This window comes from Harpia harpyja, chromosome 16, assembly GCF_026419915.1.
Source record: "Harpia harpyja isolate bHarHar1 chromosome 16, bHarHar1 primary haplotype, whole genome shotgun sequence".
NCBI classification, from domain to species: domain Eukaryota; kingdom Metazoa; phylum Chordata; class Aves; order Accipitriformes; family Accipitridae; genus Harpia; species Harpia harpyja.
The window spans coordinates 2,356,562-2,378,746 of record NC_068955.1 but is presented as its reverse complement, the minus strand read 5'-3'; the positions used below and the strand labels follow the sequence as shown (position 1 = coordinate 2,378,746).

Sequence of the window (22,185 nt, the reverse complement as noted above, 5' to 3'; positions counted from 1 at the left end):
CAGCAGCATGACTGCAGGGACGTCCTATACCTTCCTATGCTGGGACTGAACGCTGGTGCCCGGAGGTTGGAGGACAACAGGAGTGATCATGCGTGGACAGACCTGTGTTTCCTCAGCCAAAAACGGCTCGTTAGGCCGTTCAGGTGCATCTCCCAAGTTAGGGCTATGTCAGGCAGCCACGCTCCCTCCCGGCAGCACCCTGCTCGAGGGCCCAGCCCAGCCCTGTCCTGCTGGGAAGGGGCTGCTGCCAACCCTTCCCTGCTTGTGACCTACTATTATACTGACAAAAATAAACCCCACAATGGATCCAGCTACAGAAAGACCAGACAAACAGAGGAAAACTATTTTGTCTCTTCTTCCAAATTCAATTTCAACAACTTGAAAGATTTCAGCGAGAAGGCTGTGACCTTGCTGCATTCGTAAATGAACAAGAAAGGAGTAATGGATTACTTAAAGTATCCTTCACACCTACAGACACAAAATAGTAAGTACTTCAGGCTTTTGCAAAAGCCTCCAGCTAGGTGATTTTTCATGCTAGAATTCAAACGCAATTAGAAACACTTACTCTTGAAAAACAAAAAATGGCAGCTTTCAGAGAGCAAAGCAAGGCAGGATCTTATATCAGAAACCCTGTCACATTATCGTCACACAAAGTTAACAAGCTAAAGCGATGCCTAGCAATAAAAAAGCCTCTTTGCATTTATATGGCTTCTTTCATCCAAAGATCTTAGCACACTTTCTGAGCACCAAGAGGCAGGCTCCCAAGCCCCAGCTCACGCTGAATTGGGCTTTACACTCCTCATAACCCCGCTGAACTCGACAGGGCTATTTGCAGAGAAACAGACTCCTCCATGCAAATGCAAGTGCTGTAACCCGGTCTTCATTAGTCACGGTTAGATCCCTACCTCCTCGCACGCATCAGGAGCGCCCAGTGGCATGACCAAGTCACTTCATTTAAGCCAACGATTAACACCACAGAGACTGCCAGCCTGGTGAGACCCAAGGGCTGTCTTGCTCTGCATCCCATCTCTGCCAAAGTACAGCATCAGCTGCTTCAAAAGCAAGCACAGGAAATCTGTAAATAAGGATCAGAGAAAGAATCTTCTCCTTGCTCCCCATTCCCCATTAATTTCTGGAGATCAGGATGAGACCAACCTAGAGACTGATTAAAGCTCTGGAGCATGAGATTTAATATCCATCCCAACAGGTTTTTGTCAGATTCAAATTAAAACTCTGAATATTCCATTTATCCCTAAGTCTATCCAATTTCTTTTTGAAGGTTTACTGGTCACATGCAAGCAGTTTCCTTCCAAGAAATGAAGGTCAGAGAGGCAATGTAACCAATACAAAGCCTTTCCCACAGAAATCATTGGACTGGGAAGAAGCAGCGCTCACCAGGTCATCTCAGCTGCCCTGTTCTCTCCCCATCTTTATCCCTGCACAGCAGCTCATTGCACCTCGCTAACCTTCAGTGTCCCAGGCAGTATTTGTGTGACCTGCTGCTTAGCGATGACCAAAACGGGTCTCGACTTTGACAATTCCTTCCTTACATCCAGGTAAATATTATATGGAGCCCAGCAGAAAATTTTTAGTTCCACTGTTCCCCCTGCAAAACTCCACGAAGGTAGGAAATGTCTAACAGTTTCCAAATGTTTATTAGTCTTACCAGCAGTATAGTCAACTGAAAATAGATATGACCTGTTTTGGCCTGAAAACTTGGTGAGATGCAGTGAATACAAAATGTCTTAAGTTTTCCCTGTTTATCAACTGACAGTAAATTTATACCCTCGGTTTTACAAAACCCAATCTAAGGAACAGAAATACTATCTCTCAACCAAAATCAACACACCACCAGAGAAACACAAGCATAATTCAGTCCCCAGAACCGGGAGGACAGCCCCTGACTCCAGGTCTTTTAAGATAACAACTCCAATCACAGGGCACAAGAGCCAGTTAAGGGCTGTGGAACTGTAGCCATAAGAGCCAATTATAAACTCATTTTAAAGGATTTGTGACTCTGATTAAACCTTTGTTCTGGTCTGAAATTTACTGTAGCACAAAATGTCTCTGCAAATGCAGGGTGGTTTTTTTTTTTTCATTCTCTGTAAAAGAAACAACAAAACAAATTATAGGGAAAAGAAATCACTTTGAAGTTCTCAGATTAAAAATAATAGTCTCTCCTTAAGCGTTTAAATACCTTTAAAATTAAGCTGCTTTTAAACGCAAATTGTACAGCTCGTGAGTCCATAAAGTAAATCAGTGTCTGCAGTCACATAAAAATAACTGTTATAACAACCAACTTGTTTCAATTAAGGGACTCACGTGCTGGCCACGTGCGAGATGTTCATGAGGATCTGGGAGTAACTGGAGTCTGGCTTTTACGACACAGATCATCCCTGCTTGGTCACTGGCTTGGCAGGGAATAGTCTGATGGACAGGTTCCTCCCCTTGAACTCTCTTCTATTTTATGGGAACTGAAAGACTTCCCAGACCTGGGCAGCAGCAGCGCTGCAGACCCAAGCAGTGAGGCATTAGTAGAAGTGGGTGTGGGAAACATAAAACTAGAACAAGAAAAATCAGGTACAATGGCAAACACTTAAGTCACATAAATAAATGCATCCCCTGCTTGCAGCAGAATTGTTAGAGCTTCTGGGTTTAGCAAGCACCAAACCGACCCAGTGATCACGGATGCACCCAGTGGTCTCCAACAACAGGGAACCGAAAGGCAAGGACAAAGCACAGAGAGAAGACTCTGCACTGCAAGTGCACTGCCAACGAAGTTAGCTGAGAACGGGGTTCCAGTTATGCCTTTTTTTAAAGCCTGTTCTGTTCTCCAAGGACTAAATTAATTCCATTTCAGCGGCTACTGCTCTGACTCAGGGTCACTCTGTTCCACTACTCTTTACTGAAGAATGAGAAGAAACGTTGCAGGAATGCTGAAAAGAGCTGGGAGAAGCTTGTTGCAATGCATTACACAGCAGTTTAACACAGCGACAGCTGGGAAAGCAGATCGCTACGATTGTTGCAAGAGAAAGGATGCGTAGGTACGCCTATGTATGTGTACGCACACTCCCACCGACACAGCCCAGCATCTAAATACATTTCAACATCTTCCACAAAACGTTAGAGAAAAGGACATCTTCCTTTGCTCATCTCCTCCTTTCATTGCAGTGGTAAATAAACAACTCACCTGAACTACAGGGACAAGAAAGGAGAGGTTTTCCTGACATGTAAGTTGGCTATCTACCAGCTTATTATATCTGTACAACGTCCTCTATCTATCCTCCCCTCTCACCCTAACCTCTAACTGGATTTGGAGATTTCCTGCATCCAAGCAGCTGCCTGGGTGAAGCTTTCCTAGCCCAGAAAGCTCCACAAGCACAAGAAGGGCGATTCCGCCTGGGAGCAAAGCACTGCCGCCGGCAGCCGCAGCCCAGCGCCCTGCCGAAGGGCACCTGCCCAAGGAGAGGGATCCCACCCTGTGCTGCGGCTCGTTTCTAACGAGCTCCTGGAGAACAACCTTGAAGGAAGGATACCAGCAGCGGGATGAAAAGACAAAACCAAACACAGTATGAACAGACTCCTTTCACTGGTATGGAAAGGTCTCTTTCTTTAAACACTCAACTTCTTTTCTCCGAATCTTATCCCCACCTTTCCAGCACAACCTGGTAGGTAAGAAGAGCTGAAACTCTTGTCAAAGGCCTGGAGACCTGTAATTTTTCACTACGAGTAGCTGTATTTACAGAGCAGCTCACGGTTTGATCTTCTAACATTCATTGCCTGCAGCTAAGGCTAGAATTTCTGAAGAAGCTCATATGCTTCAGACTGCTAAATCTAGGACCAGCTTTCCAGAGAGCTCAACATCCAGCTTCTCCTAGTGTGACAAACATGGTCCAGTTCAAGATGGTCAGATCCAGGGCTGAATTCTTTGGATGATCCAAAACTGCATCCCTCTGAACTGCTGTAAGGGATGTGCTGTTTCCTGTACTACTGAATTAGCCACAGCAGGATCTTTTACAGGACAAGGGACAAACCCCCCCCTAGACTTATGGAGATATATCCCTACCATTTGAAAATACTCCACGTTTTTTCAAGCTGTGCTTAGCTTGGTCAGAAGACTTTCTTCTGACATCAGCATAAAAGCACACAGGACATCAGACTTGCACTTTCTCATATGAAAGAGTATCAGTTTGCTGTGTTGTGCTTAGCTTAGCTACAGGATAATGCAGTGTCTCATCGGAGAGCTGAATCCAAGGCAGAGTGGATTAATGAAGAGTGGATTGCTGCTACTCAACAGAATACTTTTCACAGCATGTGATGGTTCCCTTAATGCACTGTGCTGTTCATTGACAAGTTTATTTGCTGTAATACAAATGGTATTTGCAAAATTGGCTCATGATAGCTCCCGTCGTGCTGATACCCAGTATGACGAGACAGTTATATAAGAGTGCATAAAGTTACATAAAGGGTTTATACCCTTTGTGCTTACCCCAGGCAGATACCGAATGGATCAGGAGAAAATACCTCCCACCCTTGTACATAAAACTCGCTCTCTAATCATCAGAGATACATTTTCTTGAAATTTTCCTCCAAGACAAAAGATTGGCCTGCGCTACACGGGAGATCGGACTAAATAGATCTGCACTTTGCCTCTATACTGGCAATACTCCTAGCCAGCGGGGAGATGGGAGCTGCAGAACTAGGACAGAGCTGGGAACCGAGAGCCCGAGTTCTGTCCAATGTCTGGAAATGATTTACTACATGTTTCCATTTCCCCATCTGTAAAACGTTACACAGATAGCGATCCAGCACTGCAACAAAAAAATAAGGCTGAAAGTACTATCGAGTACCAAACATTACTGTAGTGGTGTCAGCGGCAGGTCGCCTTTCCTCCACGTGGCATTACTAGCACTACCAGGTACCCAAATACCAGCTAACTTTCCAGAGGATACTGCCACAAAGGCCTGAAAGCAAAGGTAACGCCTGGCACAGGCTCTCTGATCTGTGGGTTTGATACGGGACCATCTTTCCTCTTAATCCTCTCCATTTTAAAGGGATTAAGAGATGCGACACCAAAAACCTCTGCATCTTGTCCAGAGACGTCTGGGTGGCGGCAAGAACAGCAACTGGCCAAGCACGTGAGCACCCATCATCACCAAGAGCACTGACCACCGTCCTCCAGACCATCCTTAAAACCACTCTAAGCTAAAGGCTTCTCACCTTTTCCATGTGACGTTTCTATTGTCCACGTGCAGTTCAAGTTATTGGGATAAAAATCAGGGAAGCCTGGGGATAAGATGGTACCACTGGAACCACGAATGTAACCTCCACACAGAGCTGCAAAAAAGAAGAAAGAATTCAATAATTCAAAACTTATCATCAGCTGGAAGAATATCAGTTCTTCTGAATGTCAAAACAAAGCCCAACCCATCAAAATCAAACAACGTACACAGATCAAATATCATTATGAACTTCACAATTGCTGCTTTGCTTTTGCAGTAGATTTGCAAATTAAGTGCTTGCCATCTCCTGCAGATGTTATCTTCTGCGCTCCTTACCCTCACAGCTGGGCAGTGGCCGGCTCCACTGGAAGTTTGGCTCACACTCCAGGGCTTCGTTGTCACTCAGGGTGTAGCCTGAATCGCAGCTGAACGTCACCAGTGCTCCCACGTAGAAATCGTTCCCGTGGCGCTGGCCATTTACCGGGATCCCCGGATCCAAGCAGTGGTCTGACTGGAGCTTCACAGCTGTGGCAAACAAACCCACCCGTGTCAGACCACTCAGTGGCTGCGGAGCCTGCTGCAAGGTGCAGTGATTAGCCTGGGCGAAAGTTCAACTCCTCCTATGAGCTCACTCAAAGTCCTACCAATTATCCCCAAGGTAAGAGGATGAAATGGGCAGAGGAACTCAACTCTGCCTCCTCAAATCACTAATATCCTGCAGATGCTAAAATAAAAATAAAAACCTCTATAAACAAGCAAGATGGTCAAAAAGCAGAAACTGCTACTTCACTCGCAGTAGCTTCACATTCTCCAATCACTGTAGTAGCGCTAACTGCCTGGCAAAGGGGAGAACCGAGTCCAATGGGCCTCTGATTGAGTCCATTGTGCTGCCGGAGAGTGCGTAATTACATGAATAACTTGCACTTACTTTCATATCGGATCTGAAAGCCTATGTCAGAGTGGCTTTTGTCAGTGGTGAAGAGGAGGTAGAGGTAGTTGCTGGTGCTGATGAGGAACTGGGGCACCTGAGTCCCGTCATAGACACCTATCAACGGGGAAGAATAGGACCGGCCATCTCGCACTTCCAGGGTGTCGTAATTCACCTCTGTCTTAAATCTGAAAGGGACACGAGAACACATCCGTGAAAAACCAGCATGGCTAATTTTTCTTCATTGCAGCCCTCAATGTGGTCTAATGACTAGAAGGCAGCACAGGCCACGGGGCAATACGTGGGTCTGCTTCTACTGCCTGGCCTTCGGCCGGCTGAGCATCTTACTGGGAACACGTCATCCCCCTCCTACGCGGTCTGGTTTCCTTCCGATCCTTCACCTGCCTCATCTGCTGACACCCAACAGTCTTTGCAGCAACAAGCGTCTTACGCTACATGAGCAATCACCTCTCAGACATACAGACTCGGGTTCAAGAAAGCACAGCCCTCCTCAAACAGTGAAATCCAGGGCAAGTCAAGAGACTCGGCGCTCCCGAGTCAGGGCCAGATCCTCACTGCTGCTTCCCCCCGGCAGGCTGAGCACGTGGGAGCTCAGCCTCCGAAAACGTGTCCTACGCGCATCTAAAATAGCACTGCAAGTTAGCAGGAGTTAGTCAAAACAAGAAGGGAAAAATCACCATTTTCCACCTTTTCTTCTTGAACGTTAGGTGAATTTTAATGTCTTGTCAGGAGTTAATTAAAAAAAAAAAAAAAAAAAGAAAGAGAGAGAGAAGCAGAGAACCTCGCTGCCAAACACAACACTGAGCAGTTCGTTCGTTCCCTTTTCCTCCGGGGGCGGCTACAACTCAACACTGCTGGAACCACCAAAAACAACCGCGAAGAGGAAACTTTTGAGAAGCCCAAGGTGAGCACCTGTCAAACGTGATCTTGATGGGGTAGCCCGGCTGAGCCTCGATGACCCACGCGCAGCTCAGGGAGTCCTTGTAGAAGCCAGGCCAGCCGGGGGACAGGATGGTTCCGCTGGGCGACGTCAGGTGGCCCCCGCACGGCGCTGGGGACAAGGAAAACGGCACGATTTAGGTGAAGAGCATCGCAGAAGCTGTGGCACAACTGGACGTGCTCCTCCCTGCCAGGCGGTATCGTCCTGCCGTGCAACAGCTTTCACGCGTTACTGTTTCTCACGTGTTAAAAATAATCAGAACCAGATGAAATAACAAAGCTAGCTGGTAAGAAACTGCCTTTTCTAGCTTAAACTGAAGCTGTAGCAGCCTGCTACTGTATCTGTGGGAGTCAGTAGCCTGACCTCATGCAGTGGCTCTAAGGGGACAGAGTATAATAGTAATTATTAGATACAAAACCAGAGAAAACTGCAAGGTCAGTTTGCATTTCAGTAGCTGCAGGCGCCAGAAAATCATTCATATCTGTTGTAATTGAGTCATGTCTTTTCTCCCACAAGGGACATCACAAGACTATGGCATTTATTCCACACTGTGGTCCCTTGCGCCATCAGCAGAAGCTGAAGGCATATTATTATCTTTTCCGGAAAAAGGACACTGGATCTGATGGACCAGAGGTACAAAATCCTATAGCCCTAGATAACTGCAGTGTATTGTCCTCTAAAAAAAAAAAAAAAAAAAAAATCAAACGGGATGGAAAAGCGTGTCTGTTGCTGTGAGGTTGTGTTCCCCCTGCTCAGCGCTTTGCAGAATTCATCACCAGGTGTTTCTTCACGTCCTGCTGAGTCAAGTCCCCGGTGCCGGTCACGCACGTCTCGCGTGACCACGTCACAGCCTTCGGGAGCTCCCACGGGGCAGACCGAGCCCGTCGTCCCACGACCCTCGCTGCCGGCTGAGTCCGAGGGGACCGAGGGGACCCCGCTCCAACAGAGCGGCTGCTGAAGCATCCACCCAGGGCCGGCTGCGGTGCAAGTTTCGCGCAAGGGCTATAAAATGTCCTACTTGATATGACCTTAAATACCTACGCAAGCCTGGGCCTAAAACCTTCACTGCTCATCTGAAGGATGGCAGATGAAAGTCGATTGATCTCAACTGGATCCGAACCAATTATTTTTGAACAAGAGGCTCCTTTCTGCCCCAAAGCTACATAATTTCCTGTCAGGACTTCTATCCATCTTTCAACTCTTTTTTTAGGTCTCTTTCCTTCCCATTAATTTTTTCAAGTGCTAAACAGTACTTTAGATCTACATACTTCCTCCTTGTTTAAAAAGGCTAATTAAAATGTACACTTAACCGAGTGCATACTGAGGGGCGAGTCAAAGAAATCACCACTGCGATCACAGAGAAAAAAGCACAAGTTAACGGCATAAGGTTATCAAAGCTTTCAAAGACAAAAAAGTGTATTATTTAATGTGTATTTCCCTTCTACGCTTACAAATACATAAACTTAAACGCTCGTGCTTGTGAAAGTAATAGAAACCCTGAATCAAACCTACAGACATCTTATTGTCAGCTGCTTACAAAAGAAAAATTATACAGGAATATAAAAAAGTCCCGCTTCTTATTATATAAAAGTTATTGAACACAACCAATACCACCTCCTTTTAATCTGAAAGACAATGGACTAGATCGTGCAATTTCTGCTGTTCATCCGCTTGAACAATGCAAGACCAATTACTGAAATTATTTCTCAATATTACAGTACTATTTCTCAATAGCACAGTACTTGTTATTCAAATTGCTGTAAATACCAGTGCAGGGCATCACTTCCCTGAGAACAGAAGGCAGAAGAAGAGTTTTCACTTCTAATAAGCTCTTTCTTCACATCTCTTCTCCATAGTAGAAGCTTTAAAGGACTAGGAAAAAGCTTTGAAATCTGTATTAAAGCCTTTAATTCAATCCATCTCCCACATTTCCAGGTTGGCTATCATAGCTGTTGTCGCAAAGAGATGTAAAAGCAAGATTTCTGGCTCCCGACCGCCAGAGTCCGTTAGATGGGACCGATGCACCACACTGACAGAGACACGCCAAGGGCACGTGTGCGTGTACGAAAGTTTGCAGCAACGAGTTCACTTTTCACAGTAAAGATCTGTACCTTTGGCTTCTTTTTTTATGTGAGTATTATATGTTTTACAGGCATCGAAAATCAGGACAGAAGAAATACCACCATGTATCTTCCATTCTCTGTTCTTCAATTCCCTTCGTGACAAGAGTAGCAGGGAAGCTTTTAGTCATCAGTAAATCAAAGCCTTTTATTATTGTTATTAGAAAAACACCTGTTGTAACAAGAACTGAGCTAATAAAAATAATCCCCATCATTCATTTCACAGAAAATTAGAAACCAAACTGAGTTCAGTGCTCAGTGATTATTGGACTAGCACTTCCTCCCAAGCAAACTCTTCTCTGCAGACAACACCTTCTAGACCTATGTAAAATCCTGGCCATAACTGAGAAGTTGAAGGTTAGAACTGACGTCCAATAGCCCTTCAGCTCTCAACAACAAAAAGCTCTGCCTATATGATGGCAAAAGGCCTCCCATAAGGCCAGCACTGTATACCTTCACTATGGGTTATCTGACCAGAAGCTTGATAGACAAAACTATTATCCTTTTCCCCCAAAAGGCTGCAAACACCAGGGGATCATCCTCCTTCCAGGGTGCACGAGCAAACTAGTAGGAAAGACGATAAAATTTACCTTCACATCTGAGTACTGCATTGTTCCAGACCACATTTCCTTCCTTCAAAATGCAGGTGATGGTTTCTGAGCCATGGGTCCTGATGAAGCCCTCATCGCAAAGGAAGGACACCGAGCTGCCAAGCTGGAGGCTGTCACCAAATCGCTTTCCGTTCACAGGCACGCCAGGGTCAGGGCACTCGTTATGCCTAAACGCTAAGAGGGAAAAATAAGAGAATAGTGAGTAACTTGCTACCCCCGCCTCTGTCCAATTCAAAAATAAGCATGTTGGACCGCAAACTTAGGAATTAAACAATAGTTTCATGTCTTTCCTATGGAGACAACAGCACTTGATCTTGCCCTTGGACAGCAAACCTTCTGCACAGGGAAGACCAAACAGCACAGACCCAAATTCGGCCCACGATCATCCCAGCAAAGCTACCGTGTTCCGCACAGACAAGCCAACCTGTGGCAGAAATCACGTCACCACCTCTTCTCTAAACTGCTGAGACAGCCAACTACGTGTTCTCACTGTTCAAGTCACTTACAATTTTTCTGTTCCCTGTCCCTACTGCAAGTGTTCATTTGCAACCTGAGAGAGGAAGGATGAGATTAAAACCATTTGCACCCAAGAGGTGCTGAGATGCAGCAGTAAAAGGGGCCAGAAAAGAGCCCACAGAACCAAATTATCTTCTCAGCTATCTTGCGCATACGAAAATACACAAATGCTCAAAATAGAGAAAGATTTTTAAAAACTCTAAAAGTACCGCAGTGCACACATCTGCATAGAGAGACATAAGTTAACATTTTATGGAAAAAATGAAAGCTTTAAGGCCCTGTGGTTAAAAGTAAGGCTCCTCTCAGCATGTTCTGTGATTGACCGCCATATAGTCCCCAACCTTGCTTATCATCATTATTAGGATAAAATGAAGGACACACACCAATTACCTTTCTAGGTGTTGCAAAGCTGCGTGTGGAATTGCACAGACACGTAGCTCTGTTTAAAGGCCTGCCCTTTTCCAGCAGTTAAAAACTAGGCCAGGCAACCAATCAGAAAGTAAGTCTATAGCCTTAATTCCCCATTAAGTGCATAATTATGTACTATATCTTCATATGCTGGGAGGTGGTCTTCAGAGATGAGCAGCATATGAAAGATTAAAGCCTCCAGATTAATTACACACACATGCTTTTAGTACCTTTAATGCACCTGACCAAATTCAGATGAGTTCTGGCTTTCTTACAGAGCATCGTTACTCTTATAAAACCTTGTTAAATACACTGTTAAAGGGGAAAACACAGGCTGAATCTGTTCCTTGTGCTCTGGTATCTGTCCCTTGTAGCAATATGTTGTCTCCTCTCTCATACCTGAACCGAAGGGAAGGATAGCAAGGTGTCTGAGCAAGACTCAGGAGCTCCCTTTTGGTAGTTCCAGCAATCAGAACAGATTAACTCATGCGTACTTAAGAGTCATTTACAACAATAAAAAATTTGCTTTAAAAATGTCTTCATACATGGGACAGCCGCAACTCCCAACACGGGTATGTAACGCATCGGAGACGCATGCTGGAGGGCACTGCCAGCGTTTCTGGATGCGGTGATGAGGTATCTCCCTATTTACAGTATCTAGGACTCAATCCTGGGTATGTGATACTACCATACACAAGCTACTTCATCTGATGAGCCTTCAGCCCGCTGTAGTGTGGCAAATGGTATCTTAAGACCTCTGATTTTTTAATTTTTTTTTTAAATTGAGGATTTGCAATCATAGCTAGAAAGGCTATTAAATTAGCTGTGCCACTAAAGGCTGTTATAATAAAGTCATTTATCAGTTCTGCTGAATAGGTTTAATAACGTTCTTTAGAAAATTATAGGACAATACGAGGATAAAATTACTATAGCATTCATTTGAGATTTGAAGACTGGACTTACGTGAAGCCAAATGTATCTGTGGAAGTTTCAAGGCTTTCTATTATAAGACATTGCTACATGTTTTCCCTTATCTTCAAAGTCTCACACGCTTTTAGGTGTCAGCAAACGATGATAATATTGACTGATGAACACAACCACCTGAGATCTAATAGTTCTCCCTGATGGCACCAAGCTGTCCTCAAAGCATTGTCCCCCCTCAGTGAGCAGAACGGAGGCACGGCAAGAGAGAGCAGAAAGCCCACGTAACACAGCAGGCTGCGGGCTGGTGAGAGCACAGAAACCTGGCTGCTCCACGGACAGATAATCCAGGGCCCAACTGTTTCTTTCACACCACTGGACGAGACTTAAAATTCACAGCCAGAAAGAACTCGTGCAATCAGCTCTAAGCTTGACACCAATCCTTAATTACCCACCTGCAAATCTGACATAATCCTCAGTTTTCAGACTTACTCTGGAATTGCAATGGCGTTAGTGAGATCAAACTCTTGCCCATTAGTCTCCAACAAGAATTTCGAGCTTGAAATGAAAACCACAAGGAAGGATCGGGCACTTACTGGTGAAGGTTATGTTGAAGCCTCTCTTCTCCATGGAGTGGTCGGTCTGGAACTCCAGCCTGGCTACGTGACCGCTGCTGGTCAGAGAGGAGGGGATCTGGTTTCCTGAGAAGGTCCCCAGCACCGGAGATTCCGCAGTCCCACCATCCTTCACAGCTAGGAAATCAAACTGAGGCTCCACATCAAAATCATTGAAAGCCAAGTGAATTCGGCTCTCGGGTTTAGCTATAATTAACCAAACACAGTGCAAGCTGCTTCCATATTCTTCAGGGTAATTTGGTGACAGCACAATCCCAGATGGGGTGGTGAAGTTGAAAAAGCAGGAAACTGCAATAAGAAATCACCATCAATCATGCAGCACGGTGCTCCTACAAACTGCTCCGTCATGTTTCCCCCTCCCCCTTATCCCTTGAGCTGGGTGATTCCTGCAAATTCCCAACTGCTTTGCTTCTCAGAGACGATTAAAGAAAGGAAGGGCTCAGTGCTCCATTCACTGCTAGACGTCAGTGATTTATTTGCATGGGGAAGAAGTGACTTCAAAGCGGTCTCCAGTCCTGGTTTTGGTTGATTTGCAATTTTCCAGCCTAGCACAGTACTGCCCCTTTTTTCAATAGTGCACTTCCTTACATTTGTGTAGGCTTTGTGCCATGCACAGCAGAGCACGGGTTTCTTTTACTGCAGGAAGAAAATGTCACTCAGCCAGGTGGGGATTTGGTATTTTGCAGGTGAACTCCCCTGCATATCCCTGAGAGAAAGCCTACAATCAAATGCGTGACTACAGCTAGTGCAAAATCAAATTAGCATTAAACAAGTTAGACTTCGTAGCAGTGTCTTCTATTGTGGCCGCAACTCAGCACAACCTACCAAACCCGAGGTAAGGAATCAACTCAGCTCCTACCCCACGCAGACCTCCAGGTTCCTCTGCTGCTATCCGTACCCAAGCTTTTTAGTCTGAAGTGCTGGGTAAACTGCAGATGCAATTCTGAGCACAGCGCAGACTCTTCAGGGTTTGCTTAAAAAAATCTGCACTTCTAGCTTACCTTTCTATTTGCTAAAAGCACTTCTTACCCGTGCTCCTCAACAGATGTGACTGCACCCGGGCAGTCTCACTGCATTTATACAAACTCCTTGCATTCAGACTGCCCATCCTGTATTAAGCATTTGTAGGATCCAGCAATAAAATGTCAGCTCCTTTGAGAAGGAGCACTGTAAGTCAATTTGCCTTTGTCTATCTCCTCAGGCAGCTGTTTACACCTGTGCCAAATGAGCACTGAAAAATGGAGGCTGCTGTTTGGTCTTGGTAGTGACTTCGCTGCACTGGGCAAGGAACAGCCCAAGAACATTCCCAAGCTTCCCCCAAGTGCCAGGGGCTTGGGACAACTCGGAGCAAGCGCTGGCAGGCTGCAGTCTGCAGCCCAGGTGTAAGGGAAGCTCCCCTTCCCATTACAAATAAATCACTGACTTCTGCTAGGGTAGCAAGTTACCAAAAAGAGGCATCAAACTAGATTGCCATTCCCTTGAAAATAATTAAAACCAGTCTTAAAGTGAAGTTGAGGGGAAGAGTGCATATGAAAAAAAAAAACCTTTAGCTCTCAAGGGTTTTCAATATATACTGTATTTCAGCTGACAAGGTCCATTAATTTGAAAAAGCAAGGCTGCCTTTTAAGTGGTACCTACCCATGTTTTTGATATTTTACCTATGTATGCTTTACTCATCTTTTTCCCCACCATCACCCTTGCTAAAATCCATCACTTGGAACATACATCTCACTAATTCCTGGCAAAAGGACATTGCACAGAGGATGAGACTGGTTTTGGTTTGGCATTTATACGATTACTTGGTTCAATGCTCACCCTTCCCTCTGTCTTCCTTCAACACTTAATGGTTTCGCATCAAATAAGATGGACGTTACCATGACGTTATCAAGGCTAAGAGCTACACAATCTATTTCCTGCTCTCAGCAATGAAGAGAACAGATTAAAGAGAAAACAAACTGCAAAATATCCTCAGGATTTTCTTCTTTACTAGATGCTAAAATATCAAGCGATGCTGTCAAATAATTCTGTCAGCATAAGCTTGGTGTAATCTGCCTAGGAATAGTTATTGAAAATAAACGCATTCGCACACAGAGAAACATCTTCGCAGTAGGAACCCCTCATAGGATCTACGTATCGCCTATAAATTTTTAAATCCAAAGTGGTAAATTAGCATTCATACAGGACCTACAGTATCACACAGCCAGCAACAGAGAGGTACAGTTGCTAGCACAGCTATTATGGCACAGCGCTGGTGGCTCATTTCAGGAAATAACAACAACAAAGAACTTGCTGACAAAAGAAAGAAAAGCAGTGTGAGGGAAGAATATAAAATTAAACTTTGCTGGATAAAACAAAATGACAGATTAAAAAGTAACAGATAAAAAACCCCAAAAGTCTCCACCGCAGGGAAGTAAATGACAATTTCAATTTTCCATAAAGTAACAAGTGTAGGAGACAGCCAAGTTGCAGGCTGTAGGACAAAGGCCACTGCCCCACGCATCCACGTCCCAAGCCCACGGCCGGGCACCAGCGTACGAGCTCTCCTCGGTGCAGCGGGGAGCTCGGCTTCGCCTCCCATAGAGCCACATGCAACCCAGGAAACAACAACTGATCCAGAAGGTTTGCTAACGAGATCATGGCATCTGTGATACAAAGATTTTCTTTATCTTTTTAAGCAGGAAAGGTTTTTCTTCAGCGTGAAAGGAGGTTTTTGGTCTGGGGCTGCACTGGACAGGGCTGGCACCAGGATCCACGTCAGCCTCTCGGCTTTCTCAGGAGTGCTTTGCTGGACACTTGGAAAAAAGCAGAAGCTGTTTAACAGTATGTCACAGACAGTGAAACGTGCTATCAGAACGAAGATGATAGTACCCAAGAAAGGTGGAAGACAGCTGAGCGTTACCTGTCTCGTGCTGTTTTGTGCATCCGAGACAGTCAGGAACAAAGTGCCCCCAAGGAGCGAGCAGTCATTCGAAACATGACAGACAGACAGAGGTCAGCCCTGCTGCCTGCAGCCTGTCCGTCAGGATCGCTGAGTTAGGAATATCCGTGACTCTGAGGCCTTGAGCTAAGAGATTGAAATTAATATTTATTAGCGTTGTTCTTAAATGTTATGAGAGGACATTTCGTTATGTCCATAGCTTAGGTTCAAATTTATAAGCCTATGCTGACCTTTGTCAATAATTATTATTACTGATCAAGTACTGCAAAAGCAATAAGAAAAATCCCTTTATTAGATACAGCAGAATAAATCACAGCAAAACTCAGTAGAAACAGTACCTACCAAAGCCAGTGAGACCCATGTCATTAACGAATGAGTACAAGGTATTTATTCAAGTCATCACAAACGTTATCAAGATTCTGCCTTAATTAAGAGCACTAAAACAGCGAAGAAAGAGCTCATTGCTTCTTGTCTTAAAAAGTCGATGGGGACACATGGCTGTGGCACAAGGGCACTGCCCCACGGTCCCAGTGAGCGATGCTCACGGCCAAGCTGAACACGGAGGCATCTGACAGTTATTCACCAGCACAGCTGCTTGTTTCTGCGCTTTCAGCCAGAAGCAATTTCAGCATTTGTCTGGTCAGTCTAAGCACAACTTGCTTCTCTTTTCTTCTGCCTTCAAAAGATCCTGCCTCCTCACAGACCACCTCGCTTCTCCCGCGAGGCATGCCTGGTGGCCCCAGACACTCCATCTCTGCTCATCCCGCACGTGAGAATCCAGGGCTGATCCCGGGGAGAGGGCGCACCTGCAATGCATGGGAATGGGAAAGGCACCAGGTTCAGGAGCTGAAAACGAAGCAGGGAATCACTGTAATAATTTCAGTCTCCATGGAAACAATAAAAAAAATCCTGAATTCTCTCTTGGCTTTTAGGTATCACTCCAACCGACTCTGACCACTTGGGAGAGAGCTTGAAGACAGTAATGGATTTTCTGCCTTACCTTTCTTTTTTTAAGAAGATCCCTCCTCTAGGCATAGCTTGCTGACGGACTGGAAAAACAGGACCTCAGCAGGAGCCTGGTTAATAACCGGCATGCCTCACTCGGGAAGCGTACGTCCCGAATAGGTAACAGTGCTGGAAGCTCAGGGCACTGTTCAAGCTGTGAAGCAAAGTGCTTTATATTTTGTATTTTCCTCTTTCTGTATCTGCTGTTTCAATAAACACATCTGCATCACAATGCATTTTCTGTCTTAAAACCCTGAGGCACCAACAGGGCAAGTGGGAGGTGAGGGAAAGGAGTCTAAAGCAAATATTAACTGGGAGAACTTTTTTGTATTTCCGAGCAACAAACTCTTCAGCTTCCTCTGATGGAATAGCTGTCACTGCCGGCGTGCAGCTAACCAGGGGTGGGAAAGCAAGTATGTTAAGAAGAATAAAAAATAGGCAGGTTTTGGGGACCAGATCTTGAGGAAAATATCATCGGTGAACTTAAAATAGACTGTATAGGAGCCTCTGTGCACACAGAAGAGTGCTACAATACCAAAGCGGGTTTCACTTCTACCCACTCAAAACTGGAACAGTGATTGGGTTACCGGGAATAAGATAAGTTTCTTAAACTTACTGGAAGATGCTGATCCCCACTAGGACACTGTTGGGCTGCTTGTCTGCCAGGTTTTCTGCAGCCATCTGTTATCCAGGAGGTGCTCCAAGGCTTCTGCACGAAGACAAGATCCTTTCCTGTGTGCCTGTTTATTTTAAACGGAACTCTCTCCCTCCCTGCAGTCTCTCTTGGGAATCGGTGGCGGCGTCCACAAGATGACGGAATTTTAATTGCCACTTATTAGCAAAAGCCCCAAAGCAGTCTAGTGGTCTTATGTACCTTTGCCATTTTGCTCCTTCGTGGTTTAGCAGAGCATCCTTCCTCTGCTGCAGCACTCTGAGCTGTCTGCCAGCTGCTGCAACACATTCGACTCCTGCGGGCTGGAAGCTGCAACAGGCTGGGACTTGACTCGACTCTCCAGAGTCCCACGGTCTCGGCACACTGAGAGCACGAAGGATGACTGCTGTAACACTAGAAAGGGCAAGGCACCCCTGAGGCGTGTAACTGCAATTGGGGTGACGGCAGCTGCACACCAGTGATTAAGCACAGCAGAGGGTGTGTGGGTAGGCTCAGCCACACGTGACGCTCTGCTTGCGGGGAGCGAGAGAGACTTAAACTTGCACACATCGACTCCACCTGCAATTGGAAATGACCCATCGAAACTTTCTCAAACACCAACCCCAAATGTAAAGCATTACAGTAAAATAAGGCAGGCATAAGGGAACTTCTCTGCAGACCAGATTGAAGATGGCAACATAATGCACAACACATTCCTGTTTTCTGGATATAGAGAAAGGGGAAGGGGACAGAGACAATCTCCTTGCCGGATAAAACCAGTAAGCGTCATTTCAGATTCAGACTCACGTGAAGAGCAGCAACCTGTCATGCTGAGCAATTGCTGTCAGGAATACGGACAGATGCCTTGGCACAGGACAGCTCATTTACAGCAGCATGAAACCCTATCAGGGTAACAGTTCAACTGATTCAATCAGTAAAATAACAAGCATGGAGACAACCCAATAAACTGCATCCTCCTGATCAGCGCCGAGAGCGCAGCTGGGAGCACCTCCGGTGAGCTGCGTGCACGGCGACGTGGCCCGACACCACCGCGAAGTCCTCTGCTCCAGCTCTCCCCACGTGCAGGCTCTCTCTGCAGGAGGAGCATCCCTGCTGAGGACACGAGAGCTGGCCACATCTGCTGGATCACCACCCCAACCTCATCTCGCACCCTCCAGCCTTATCACCGCAACCTTCTTGCTGAACCAGGCTGACTGCACAAGTACCCCAAGCCCCTAACAGTTTGTTAGAAACCGAGAGAACACATGGAGCAGCAGCCCGCTGCTTCTGGCTCTACAACTGCTAGACAAAACTCACTGAGAAAGCAACACCGCGGAGAAAACAGGCTCTGGTTGGACCCAGGTGGACGTCAGCTTTCCTTAGATACAGACACCAAGGGAAACTTCGCAACTCAATTGACAAGTGGCACGCTGGGAGGCATGCAGCTTGAGACAACTCCCAAGGAAGAGCAGAAGGGACTGGTTAAGCAGCCCCCTTATAAAGTCGCAGAAAGGGAAATGGAAAATTTTCATATAGGTTACAACAAAAAAAACGCCTGGGGAGTCAGAGGGGGACAATTATAACTCCAATTCATTGTCGTTAAGAAGGTGCTTAAGTGCATCCCTGCCCAGCACTTCAGCACGTATGTCTACTTAAGCCAACATTTGTATCTCAGTGCTTTGCTAAACTAGGGCTGCAGTGCAGAACAAGGGCTTTGAGGGAAAGTGCCCTGCTTAAAATTAAGAAGGGAATGGTCTTACATGGCTGCAACTGTGAAACAAGGTTGTTAACAAAAGCTACAAATCCCGCATGTATATAGAGATCATGGTAATCCTGCCTTCATTTAATTTGCTTCCCTTACTGCCAGAGAAAGACTGGATCTCAGCAGCTCAGGGGAACAGGCTGAAGATAAGAAGCATTTCACCACCGATTTGCTGCCCTGACCCCAACTCAGATCAAGGGCAAGCAGAAGGTGTTAATGGGTCCTGAAGGACACACATCTGTTGCACAAATGCAGAAACCATCTGAGCCCTGGAAGTGGCCTCAGCAGGCAACGAGCCTGTTTCTTGGCAGGCTTTGAGCTGCACAAACCCAGGATGCGACCAGCTGCTTTGCAGAGGTCAGAGTTGACGTGTTTTGGTAGGTTAAGGTTAGCTACCAGTTCCCTTTCCCAGCTTGTCTGGCAGAGATAATTAGAGTGTCTCTCTGCCATTAGATCAGGAAAATCGTATCAGGGTGCTTCATAAAAGCATCAGTCAAAAAAATAAAAAACCTCAAACAGCAAAACAGCCTGGGAAAAAAAAAATTAGTAGAATCCCTACATTTCTTCCAAAGTCCACTAAAAGCAACTGCGTCTACAAGCAGATAAACAAGTCCAATGTTAACTAGAAAAAGGAAACCTGTTTACAGCTGGAAGGAGAAACACTTTGTGAGTTAACATAAACTGTTCCATTAGCACTGCAAAAAGTGAGAGGAATTAAGAATAAAAGAAAGAATATGAAGAGCACACAATGGATCAGGTTTCATCAGAAGAATGGCAGCCTATGCTACAGTTCAAATGTCTAAAAAACTCCCTTATAATGAAAAAAGTATCTATTCCTTTAAAAGAAAATTTTCTGGAATTTCCAATTGATCCTTTATTGTCCAATAATTCTTTATTCTGATCATCTTAAATGTCCACCTCCTTAATACAGATGATAAAACAATTCTTGGTTCCTACAGATCTCCAGAAAGGAGTATCCAATCTCAATTTATGAATGTTTAGGTATGGAGAACCCATCACTGCCTTCAGTAGGCTGCTCCAAGGATTAACAACTCTGTTAAAAAGCTGTTATTTTTAAAAAGGCAAACTATGCTTTTATCGCTGCTAACCTAAGGGACGCTTTTCTCCAAATTACTCTTCACAGGGAAGGTTCCGTAGGTTGCTGTGAATAGTGGGCAGGAAAAGAAGAAAAGAGAAGGAAGAAATAAAGAGAAAGAAAATAATGACCAATTGACAATTTAACTTAGAGCTAAATGAAAAACTCGTCAAGCGATATGAAATTACATGGTTCTGTTCAGTACATTACTGCGAAAAACATCTATTGCGCTTTGCATTTCCAGCTACTAATCCTGAATGTTTGTACCAGACAGTGCACACGAAAGGTCAGCCACTCAGCTCAAAACTACAATTCGCAATCTTTACAAAGAGGAGCTAAGATTTTTTAGCAGGTATAATAGGCCAATATGGGATTAACAAAAAAAGGAGTAATTACCACTAAAGAGAAAAGAGATTTTTATACTGCTATTAAAGAAAATCAGATGTTCAAAAGACTGGAAAAACGCACAAAATCATAACGCCTCCGAAGAGGACAACTATGTTAGTGCTGTCCACCCGCGTGGAATGACGGTGGATCCTGGGCTGTGCCGACCTCCGACTGGAGCCAGCTCGGCGACAACTCTCAACAACGCAAAGGATTTCGGTGGTGCTCAGTTTGGTCCGAGAAAGTCAATGCACTATTCATAACAAGACAGCACAGATCTCCAGCGTTAGTGGGTACAGAGCTGCTTCTTCCCAGCGTTCCTGCATGTCACAGCAACCGTAAGCAAATGGGAGAGGAGAAATGGGCTGTGGTTGAGGTTTTCAAGTGAATAAGAAGGGAAGAAAGCATAACATCTGCTCCAAAGCCAGAGAAGAGAACACACAATTTAACATAATCTCAATTGGAAATGCTTTGGGAAATGCCTTCTGCTCTGTCCAGAGGAATATTATGTATGACTAGTGCTCTAAGCAGGTCTATAATACAAAGAGAATTTACGATAACACAACAAGGAAAATCACTGGAAACTAATGAAGATCCTAGCGGAAGATCAGAGTAAGACCCCTGTAATGACTATCGGATCAATGGATGTAAAGCGTCTGGAGGAGCCCAGAAGTACTCTGAAACAGCAGAACTCAAATTACAGCCTCTCCACTTAAACATACACACGCATATACACATACACACGTGCGCACATATTTATGCCCAGCCTTTGTGGGGTTGCAGTCAAGTGACGCCAAACAAATACCCCTCAGTTCAGTGCAGAAACCTCCACCCCCAGGTTTGCTTGATGCACTGCAATCAGAATGTACATACTGTTTTATTTCACTATGTTTTATTTGCCTTTAGAAGACATGACGGGTCCAGAAAACTTGAAGTTTGCAAGCCTGAGACCAATGACCTAAACTTGTATCAGAAAGTAAGTTGTTTTCAGAAATGACTCTCCCAGAGCAACTGGCAGAGGATAGTTAGAACAACGCAAAAACTTTGTCTTTATTCAACGCTATGGTTACAAATGACATATACTGTCATGACAGTTTATGCCGTAATTATCTATCACGTAAAATGACAGCACTGCTTGGCGCAAGTCAACCATTCAGCTAAAGGTGCAGGACTGAAAACTCCGGAGTTGTAGGTCACAGGCTCACAGGGGCAGGGCTGCAGGCAGGAGGACGAGGAGAGAAGGGAAGGGAAGCTGCTGGAGAGGAATAGCAAAGAACCTTGTAAGTCTTACTGAAGTGCTGCAGAAACCCTCCAAGCGCGCTATCCCCCCGCAGCGGGGATGTGAGCACTTCCTTTCCGTGGCAAGGAAACATAAACCTTGAGAAACAAATTTTGGTCATAGAAAATGTTTTGTAGCAGGGCCTTCCGCTGCAATAGTTCACATAAAATCAGATAATGAGTTTTTCTCTACTATAACATGAGTATGTTTAAACAGTAATTCCAACCATGTATTTGAAAGTTATGGCACTACTGAAACGTCCTGCTCCCCGACTATGTCTATCCAGACTTTCATCATCATTCTCCCTGCGGTAACTGAACAACTCACCGGCTTCCCGTTATAGCTGTAATTATGGGCTGGTTCCCCATTCATAAGCTTAATAATCTCCTCAGCCACAGGTAAGTGTAGACTTCAGTTTGACTATTATATCCCTTATGAGTTCCTACCATCAGAGCACAAACTTCATCTAAGTAGCACAATGATTTTCCTTCGGTAACATTTATCCGCATGACATCTCCTAAGCCCATTTTGCTGTCCTTCAAGACTTCAAGAAAACTGAACATAGCTCTGTACGAAAGCAACGGCTCGGGTTATCCACAGTTATGAGAACTGCCTTAGCCTTTGACAGATATCACAGCTCTGTAACTTTGAAAATGCAAGTGTCAGAGCGAGCAACGGTAACTACGAAGCTGATTCGAGCACTACGAGGTGCTGCAGAATAGGGAGAAAGAGAGGTCTTCAGTACCC

At 45.1% G+C, this 22,185-nt stretch overlaps 1 protein-coding gene across 2 annotated transcripts in view; it reads right to left on the bottom strand.

Moving 5' to 3' along the window:
* CSMD2 (CUB and Sushi multiple domains 2) overlaps positions 1–22,185 on the bottom strand; it is a 311,331-nt gene that overhangs the window by 108,958 nt on the left and 180,188 nt on the right. For both annotated transcript variants that reach the window (XM_052811437.1, XM_052811438.1), the window contains 6 exons: positions 12,284–12,610; positions 9,822–10,016; positions 7,084–7,222; positions 6,151–6,338; positions 5,559–5,747; positions 5,221–5,337 (listed from right to left, as the gene is read on the bottom strand). In XM_052811437.1, coding sequence (XP_052667397.1) covers positions 5,221–5,337; positions 5,559–5,747; positions 6,151–6,338; positions 7,084–7,222; positions 9,822–10,016; positions 12,284–12,610 — 1,155 coding nt within the window. The remainder of the gene's footprint in view (positions 1–5,220; positions 5,338–5,558; positions 5,748–6,150; positions 6,339–7,083; positions 7,223–9,821; positions 10,017–12,283; positions 12,611–22,185) is intronic.